The sequence below is a fragment of the Synchiropus splendidus genome, chromosome 2 (assembly GCF_027744825.2).
Source record: "Synchiropus splendidus isolate RoL2022-P1 chromosome 2, RoL_Sspl_1.0, whole genome shotgun sequence".
NCBI lineage: Eukaryota > Metazoa > Chordata > Actinopteri > Syngnathiformes > Callionymidae > Synchiropus > Synchiropus splendidus.
The window spans coordinates 20,347,997-20,357,422 of NC_071335.1; the positions used below are offsets into that span (position 1 = coordinate 20,347,997).

The 9,426-nt window shown below is 43.5% G+C and overlaps 1 protein-coding gene across 2 annotated transcripts; it reads right to left on the reverse strand.

Annotated features, from left to right (window-relative positions):
• Positions 1 to 350: 350 nt before the first annotated feature.
• On the reverse strand, positions 351 to 8,535 carry LOC128754900 (SWI/SNF-related matrix-associated actin-dependent regulator of chromatin subfamily E member 1-like). Of its 2 annotated transcripts, XM_053857867.1 has the most exons (11): positions 8,220 to 8,533; positions 7,649 to 7,693; positions 6,360 to 6,403; positions 6,186 to 6,290; positions 4,542 to 4,622; positions 4,081 to 4,212; positions 3,708 to 3,879; positions 3,125 to 3,297; positions 2,950 to 3,051; positions 2,501 to 2,750; positions 351 to 1,291 (listed from the first exon to the last, which is right to left on the reverse strand). In XM_053857867.1, the coding sequence occupies exons 2-11, from the start codon at positions 7,653 to 7,655 to the stop codon at positions 1,092 to 1,094; spliced, it is 1,266 nt and encodes a 421-aa protein (XP_053713842.1). In that variant the 5' UTR covers positions 7,656 to 7,693; positions 8,220 to 8,533; the 3' UTR covers positions 351 to 1,091. The 2 variants fall into 2 exon arrangements, with proteins under 2 accessions (XP_053713842.1, XP_053713843.1); XM_053857868.1 differs by lacking the exon at positions 4,081 to 4,212 and having other exon boundaries at positions 8,220 to 8,535.
• Between the last annotated feature and the right edge of the window lie 891 nt (positions 8,536 to 9,426).

The following is a 9,426-nucleotide window of genomic DNA, read 5'->3' on the forward strand; positions in this document are numbered from 1 at the left end:
AGTTATCGGTCAAAATAAATAAATAATTAAATGTACTAATGCAGAGAAGGCTTCAATTCCAACAGGGGTCACATCCTTCTTGCTCTACACTCACTGCTGTTGAAAACAGGAAATCTGAGTTGACTGTCTTTTAGCATAACCACTTCCACCACCTCATCCCTGCAGTGGAAAAATAAACCAACCACGCCACGCCTCGCTTGCTGTTGCTCCCCTGTCGAGGTGATGCGACTCAGTAACAACACTGATGATCAGGTATTCGAATTGTGAAAACAGGAAGGTCAGGGTCTCCATGGCGACCCTTGTTTGTCCCCCAGTTCCTCTTCCAAAAACAATGACTCCAACAAGCCTGGTTAGCGTAGAAAAGTTTATTGATATAAATATGCAAAAAGGAAATTGATTTTAAGACTGACAACTTGAAGCTGGTAAACCACACCATGTTCAAATGTAAATATTCATGAGATGTTCCAAGTGTACCGCCTTTGATTTGATTGACAGCAGGCAAACTTGAACACTGGTGGTCGAGAATTGGTGATCATGTGACGTTTGAGTGAGGGGCAGGGGGTAAAGTAGAGGGTGCAAAGACAAAAACAAATCACAAGAATCATAAAAATGCAGGTAATAAATAAGAACAGCTACAACTAGTGACTAAAAACTCCTGAGACATTACAGCCACTGAGATACTGATACGGCAACAGACACTCTCCTTCACAACTTATTGCATCATGCAAAAGTGACAATAAAAGCAACACTATAAAGATAAATATTACACTGAGCAATGTTTGATTCACATGGCAGCTTTTTTTCCATGTAGCCAGCAATAACATGGCAGATATGTATTGATATGTACGATTAGTCGAAATGGCAATCACTCTTTGTAGCAGGCCACAATACTACACCGGACCTTTGCTTTGTCGGCTTCAAGTGCTTAGCAGTTTTTTGTTTTTTTTTTCTTTTACATCATCTTATTGTCTCGCTTGTTCAACGCATCGGCATGTTGTTTGTACGCTTCGACAGATGATAGTGTGCAATGTTCACAGACCGCGCCACAAAATGGCGGGTCACGCGGTGGCTTTTAAGTCCTGCGGTGGGAGTCAGTGGGATGAGCGGGCCCTGCCGGGGCCCTCGGATGGCTCGCTGGTGAGGACGTCTTCAGCTTGAGCGCAAGTGGTTTCGGAGCCCGTGTTGCTGTCACTGGTTCCCTCCTCCATGGCTCCCTCGAGGACGCTCTCTTTGTCCTCGGATCCTCCATCTGCGCTTCCAGGCTGAGCCTCCAGTTCCTCTTTCTGCTTTCCTGCATGCGAGACAGAGTGGCCCAGGATTAAATAGCAGCCTCACAACATTATTTAACTTGAAGTCAATCTCTCATCCATTTCCATTATGTTTCCTATAACACCCTTGGAATTGCAGAGAGATTTTAATGAGGAGACCTTGATCCAAACCTCTCCTTTCTCCCCCGATTAGTTGTAGCTGATCTTCAGAGCAGCTTTTTAGTCAAATATAGTTGTACACTGACCTGCTCCTCTTTAAGCCTCTATTTCAGAGTTGTCTTGAGGTTTTGGGTCAGATGCTTTTTTTTTAATAAACTCACACTGGTCAGATGACAGTTAGTTCCTCATCTGAACACACATTATTGGACTGCATTTTTGTCTCAGCATGTCTGGTAGCAAGTGGTTGGCATCAGTTCCCTCTTCTTAGTCTTCGTAGTCTTTCTATGGTTTCTGGCTCTGTGCATGACCAACAGTGTTTGACCTATTTATGTGGCTGAAAATGAAATAAAATTGACAAATTTAATTGAGCACTGCAATAGAACATTAAGAACATTTTATCCCACCAAGTGGTAGTGAAGCGACCTAACTTTTAAAATCCCAAAAAAATATTATTAACAATAGTGCAATGTGCAAGTGCACACCAACGTTAAGTCCTCCCTGTGTTAGTGTGAAATTTAGATAAAAAGAAGCCCCTTTAACATTGGAAAACTGTGAAATAGAGAAAACCCTAGGAAATATTTACTCTGAAACATCAACACTTGGTCATAAATGTAGTGTTAAGTCTATTTTGTCCCTCCAGAGCTGCCGTATCTGGCAGGGATCTGTGCTCATGCTGCTGCCCACGTGACATAAGGAAAGATGGTCATGCAAGCGAACTATAGGCGAGGGACAAGAGCTTGATGTTTATTTTGCCATTTCAGTTTTGATCACGAATCATTTGATGCAGCTCAATGGGAGCCACAGCAAAGACCCCTCAGTTATATGAAAGACAATGCAGCTTAAGAATAAAAAGAAGGGAGCATTTTTCCTCTGAACTTTAACTAAGAATCAGTTTTTTCCTTCTTCAAAGTAAACACAGACTGCATGGATGAGCCAGGAAGACGCAACAGCATGAGTAATGGAGTCTCCATAATGTTAAACATTCATGATACACCACTGAATGTGTATGAGTCTGAGGCGAGACGCCTTTCCATTCCTCCACATCGCAACACTGAAGTGTGGCGGGACCTAACCTGCTGCATCAGTGGGGTTGGGCTCTGAGTCCTCACTCTCTTTGTTGCTGGTCTCAGCACCCGGCTGGGACTTGCTGCCGTGTGTTGCACAGACATGTTTGTCTTCTTCGGCCAGGACACAAGCTGGAGCCTCCTTGGCACCGCACGCCTCCTTCTCGCGCTCTGCCATGCGCCGGCGAGCTGCCTCCTCTGCTGCAGAGATCTCGGCAGAAATCTTCTCCATGTCCACCTCCACCTTCATGCAGCACAGCTGAGACAGACATGTTCAGATAAGCCTTCCGCAGTGGTGTAACCAAGCGAGATCAACCATGTGTTCGCTCTATGTTGTCAGCAGGCTAAATGGCGCCACTTGCAGGACTACTTCGGCACTTCATCCAACAACGGAAAAACTGCATTTAAAACATGACCATGAGGAATAAACCAAAAAAAAGAAGAAAAAAAAAACATACCCTCTTCAGCTCATTTGTAAACGATTCCGTGGCTTCAATAAACTTCCTTTTCTTATCCTGGTGACGATCCTCGATCTGAAGCAACTCGGCTTCTAACTTGCGCTGCGGCACACATGCGAGGGATTACTGGACGCACACTGCCAGGTGGACGGGGTGGTGCTGTTCCCAACCTTACCTGGTGCACCATCAGAGACTGAACCTGCCGTTTCAGGACTTGCATCCGTGCCGTGGTGACGACCGAGCGCACGTCAGGGACCACGCTCTCGCTGAGGATCTCACTGATCAAGCGGTGGTTGCGCTGGAAACGGGCTGCGGCTGAGTGCTTGATGGAAAACCCATCGTCGTAGTCTGCGGGGAAGAGAAGCGTTAAGGAGCAGAACTTGGTGTGACTAATAAAGTTCGCTGCAGGAACAGGGAGTGGAGTTCAATCCTTTGACGCGCATCCTGCTGGGAATCAAACCCACTGAAATACCAGATCAGTTTCTAAACAACAGTTTTCCTTCGCCTCATTATCCACCGACCCAAGAAAAACATCATTTCCTGGAGGTGGGTGTAGCCAGTCTGCCTGCTTGTCTGTCGGTTTTCAAAACAAAAGGGACAAGAAGAATGTTAATTTTGCAATGACAAGGAAACCAAAGCCAGGAACACGTGTAAACAGTGGAGCAAACACAGTCAAACTATGGAGGCAGATATGACCAATCTGTGGTGGGTGACGGCATGCGGGAGGGTGGGCCAAACGTTCAGCTGCGTTCTCTTACCGTCCGGATCCTCAGCTGGCTGGATGCTCATGTATGGCTCGCCCTTGTCCAGTCTGGACTGCCTCTGGCGACTCTCCTCCTCCAGAGCAGCCTCAGCGCGGCTCTTTGCATTGACATAGGCCAGGTAGGCTGGTGAGTTGTGATAGGCCTTCATGCTCTCATTGTATTCAATCTACGGTGGAGGAGATGACAGGAATGACGAGGAAACACAGAAGGCAAGCAAAGGTACAACATCTTTTGCTGGTTGAATAGCTAGGGTCCACGTAAGGAGAGGGGTTCGCTAAGAAAGGAGGGAATGATGACTGGAGGGACCCACAACTGTTGGAGACAAATCTACCCATCAGACAAAAGACACCCTTGTAAAACAACCAACCTTCTCTGCTTCGTAGTCATTCAAATAATCCTGTTTCTCCTCATCAGTGAGGTCCCTCCACATGCCACCGATTATCTTCCCAATTTCCCATAGCTTCAGATCAGGATTGGAGGCTTTTACTTGATCCCAAACCTGGTGATGAGAACCAGACATGGGTGTGGGGTTGGGTTGGGTTGGAGGGGCTATAAGTGGTTATCTCTTTGCAGAGAGGTCACAAACCAGAGGAGGCCGTGTGCTTTAAGCTCCATCTCCAAGTTAAAAAAAAAAAAAAAAAACTCCCAGTACGTGGACTATACTGTCCGGACTACTACACCATTAAGTCGACATGCCTCAGGAACAACTTCTGACTTGCTAAGAGCTGACAGGAGACATTGAAATTAAAGCATGGCTGTCTTCCAACAGAGCACGGGATGATGCCAAATGATGAAGCACAACAAAGTGACTGAGCACAGCGAACTTACCTTCCGGCTGTATCTCATGTATGGCATCAGCGGCTTGTCGGGGGGCTTGGGTGGCTTTGGGATATTTATCCCGGAGGAGTTCTAATTTAGAAAGAAAAAAAAGTCAGTAAACGAAACGGAGAGTGTTACATTTGCACAAGCAACTTTGCATCTACATATATATAAGTTACAATAAATTTGAAAACACTTGGGTTTATAAGAACCTGAGAGACTAGTTTTACCAGCCAATTTTAAAATATGATGAAAGAAATTGGAGGAAAATCTTTCGATGATCTCTACAAAGGTGCCTGAAAACCAAGAAATCTATACCGATACTGGTCGTGCCAGGAAGTAGAACACTCAGAGTAGTAGTGACTGCTTCTCGAATTGTAATAGTAAGTCCAAAATAACATTAGTTCACATTACAATTAATCATGACAGCCTCCCTCTGTACAGTCCATTTTCTTTCTTTAACTTCTGTGATTAGACCTTTTACCGGGGTAAACATGGACAGCTTTTTTCTAAAGTCATAGCACTTGTTTTAGGGCTTGAAAATGGGGAATTGTCCTCATTTAGCATTGCTACTTTCAGCACTCATTACAATCAGAGAGGGTTTTATTTAGCTTCCTACAAAACTGTTTGGGACACCTATGCCATTCTCATTCTGCTATGCTCACTGAATCGTGTTACTAGGACAAAAGGCTCTGGGACCTACATGCAACAGAAGTTTTTTCCAGTTAAAAAAAAAAAAAAGCAGTAGACAAGCTCAAAGCAATCGTGTAGCATCAGAGATGAAGTGGCATTACAGTGTCGCAGCAATGTCATGAGGCAACAATGTATTATCAAGTATTTTGCTGGGACATTTCTTGAACCCTTTTATGGCACATTTTTGTAATGTAATAATTGTCTCCTTAATAATAGCAAACACCAACAAACAACAGACTTGCGGACGATCGCATTATATCTGTGGACCAACTGTCATTTTATTAGCATGACAATAGGGCATCAACTGATGCTGTTCGTCAGTGTTAGTTTCTTTTGTTTTAAGGAGGGAAGAGAAGCCATGTTCAACACACTTGTGCACAGTGCAAATGGAAGCAACTGATCAACAACAACTGCTTGAATTGGTCACACACCATGCCCTCATCCATGACTATACAATAGTAATAATAGAATAGATATGTTTGCTGCAGTCCTAAATATTCATGCGATCCCCACAGGAACACACTCAATTTAGGAGGATATTTCAGCTCCAAATGCAGCATTTTACCATTAACAATGACCTTTGTTTCAAAATGTAAATACATGCAGGGCCAAGTTACCTGAAGGTCTAAACATAGTGTCACCTGAGCTTAATAAAAACTAGAACTGATGTAAAGGGGAGCAGTTGCACAGGATTGCATCAGAGCATAGTAACAGAACCAAAACATGTCAAATTCTCACAGCGAACTGAGACCGGAAAATCTGAATACTGGGATCATTATCATAACTAATCAAACACAGAGTGTCTGCAGTGACTCAACTGCTTCTTAGGAGTCCAAGCCTGTTCCCTGGCAACAGTGACGAAACTGCTTTTCTTATGTGGCCCACAGAAATATGCACATAATCCCGCACAACGTGGAAAGATATTCATTCACTCAACGATACAAGACTCATTATTCATACCGTTGCCCGGCTGTTGGTGCTTTGGCTTCCCCCCAGCCTGTAGTTGTTGTATGCCAGATGGCTGTACGGGTTGTACCCCACAAACCCTGGGGTATTGGGCGTTTGCTGACGGTAAGAAATTAGAACAATGCATCAAAAATATTCAGACTTTTCTTAAAAGACAAATTTACTTACAGTTGTTGGGGCAGGGGGAGGAGGCGGGGCATAAGATGGCCTCTCTGTAGGAAAACAAATACAGGCAGAAATATGATCTGTGTGGTCAACCAGGTCATGAGTTTTAAGATCAGATGGCATGAAGAAGGAAGTCAACTAAAGAAAACAATGTGGACACTCACACAGTATTGTGAATATACCGCACTCTCACTATTTATTTATAGTATTTACTGAGGCAGAGCCATTCATTTAGTTTTTTTTTTCTTTTTAACAAAGAAGGCACATCTGCAAACTGAAAATTTCTTCCCTTAACAAGGTCACAGCGCAATACCATCTACATAAATTGTGTCTATGTAAGTTAGAAAAATATTAATATGCACACATTGGCGCTTTAGGTAAGGTTGCACCAGGCACCCACGCAGTGCGTGATCATGTGGTACAGAAGCTTGCAGGCTCCAGGGGGCCACACCAGGAGCATCGGCACACTAGTCGAATTGCACTCACCAGCTTATGATCATTTTAAGGGAACATTAAATCTGCAGGAAACATGTCCCACACCTTTCTTTGATCACCCTTCTCTGTTCGTGGAGTGAAGTCTCGGGGGAGCAAGGTTTCCGTCCCTTCGTTGATCATGGGGTGTTCCCAGTAAAATGTGATTCATGATACTTTTGCTTAAATATCATTTTACTTTATTTTGATGCACAGTTCTTTTGGAGTCAAGCCTGTTCTTACAACTGCATAATTCAGTATTTAATACACTTTAAAGCTGCCCTGCAACGCCAATGTGAGACTAATAAATGATATCTGAGCTAATCTAGACGTGTTTGTTGTATTCCATTTTTGTACCGCCTGTACTTTTTTTTATAGCTTTTAGACATTTATATGCCGTTATCTTTTGTGGTTCCAGACTGTGTTCTTAGGTGGGAAAAGGAACAAAGGTTGCTGACCCCCAGTCAGTATCAATGTGGTCACCGAGATCATATTTTTGTTTTCAATACCAACTTGCTCATTCTATTGTGTCAGCCTTGCCGTGTCCAGGGGGAATGAACTAACAATTAAACCTTGAGCTCATGAGGCGCAATGACTAGTTCATTTCAAACCGATCATGCGATCTGATGATATGACACTCAAGTTGTTGATGTTAAAGAGCAGTCACGAAGGATCATGACCAACACAATCCCCCGAATCTTGTATAACAGCAAAATAATGACCAGCATTATTACACGTTATTGTCCCTGTACTGACAACAGACTGAACCGCCTACTGGTAGCAGAGACGTTGGAGCTGTCATACTGAACAGAACACCTTACTTGACATGTTAGCAGCCACTGGTCTGTGTTCCTCAGTCAGTATCTCTACAAAACATGAAATACAAAGTGAAAGACATGTTCAAGTCGTGAGCTGCAAACTAGTGTGATTGACAGGAGAACACAAAGACATGCTGACGACGGACGGCTACTAGCAGGCCCAGTAAACTAGAGGCTGACTTACAAAATGCAACGCTATAACGGAGTGTCATCCAGAGAACAACCGTCCGTAGCATGACTCCACTGTAAAGATGTCTGGATGACAGCTTGACAGGGAGGCGAATGACTGACACAAATCGTTTAAGAAATACTAAGACCACGACGCTAAACGGACTTCTGTCGCCCATTATGGCCATTCGTGGCAAAAGTACATATAGTCATCGAAGTTTTATAACCGTCATTGTGTGTTTTTTCAGTCGAACGTTTGCTGTTTCCTGTGTAGTTCGGTGCATTAGCATGTTAGCAACAGCGAAAATGAGAGGCTAGGAGATTAAAGTGCGCCGCGTCGAACGGCCACAGCCGTGGAACGTTCAAAAACGAACATGTTTTCTAAGTGAATGGGCGGAGAACTCACCTTAAAACCCTTTGTCATGACCACAGTCGTGTCTTTGACACAAGAGAGTGAGCTAGCTCGCCGCAGCGCTCCCCAACAATGAGCCATCTGGGGTCCAAGATTTCCGACAGAATCTTCCAGAATCGCACCCCCACCCTCTCCTCTGCTCTCCTCTGCCTTTCTTCCACAAAGATGCTCTCGTCGCTTTCACGTGTCCTGCAGATGCTTCAACAGCTGGAGTGCACGGGGAAAAAAAGACACAAAGACATCTCATAACGGAGATATATGAGAATCAACTCAACCACTACACTGATTCGGACGCCATGGTTCATGCAATGTATCCAGCCCTGGTGTGGGTTATGTCATTTTAATAAGTAAGAGGTGACATGTAACCACTAAAATACATGCAATTTAGTGTTTTTAACACGCTCTAGTGACCCTGCAATGGTAAAGGAAACATACATAGGATGAACAGGAAATGACCTTGAGCAAGACTGTGGCCTAGATTCAGTCTGTCTATCATGTCCTTACTTATTATTTTAAGACCCCAAATTGACCGTTAATTTCCAGGTTAATCTCTGTCTTTATTTTGGCTGAACAAAATTGACTCAGTGATTGTGTTAATATTATTTATTTTGTGTATCCAACTGCCAAATAACACTATTTTGCTCTAAAAAAAACACACTTTTTAGATCTACAGACCAATAACTCAAGCCTGTTTAGATGAAATTAAACATCATTTTATGCATTTGTCTTTGGTTCAGGTTTGTTCTCATTGCTCTGGTGCTGAGCCATTGATTATCACACTTGAGACATTTTGCAGCCAAGGCACCAGCTGAGATACAATGGTACACAAAGCAGGACATCTACCATTTACATTTACTCAGTCACTAGCAGATAAAAAAAAACAAGAGTAATAGTGTTTGTGCCTTGCAATATCCAATTCCAAAGGTTGGATCTCTTCTTTTAAAGCCATCTATTGTCACCACACCGATGCTTCAGGGCCTCTTAAAGCCTTTTGTTGGAATCAAAGTTGGTCTAGTGGATGTTCTCTTGTTGTCAAAGCCTGAAATATTTAACATTCTTCTTCACATTGTTGGTGACCTGCCCTGGTCGATAGTTGTAATAGTGTGTTGACTTGAAATAACAACCCAAATCCGGCAGGATTTAGGCTCCATCTCTGACCATTCACCCTGAATAGTTGTTTTAGATTTGTTAATTGGTTGTG

Coding starts and splice junctions, on each gene's coding strand:
- LOC128754900 (XM_053857867.1), bottom strand. Junction 3,052..3,124: donor AGTCTCTGATGGTGCACCAG/GTAAGGTTGGGA, acceptor TGTGTGCCGCAG/CGCAAGTTAGAAGCCGAGTT. Junction 1,292..2,500: donor CAACCCCACTGATGCAGCAG/GTTAGGTCCCGC, acceptor TCTCGCATGCAG/GAAAGCAGAAAGAGGAACTG.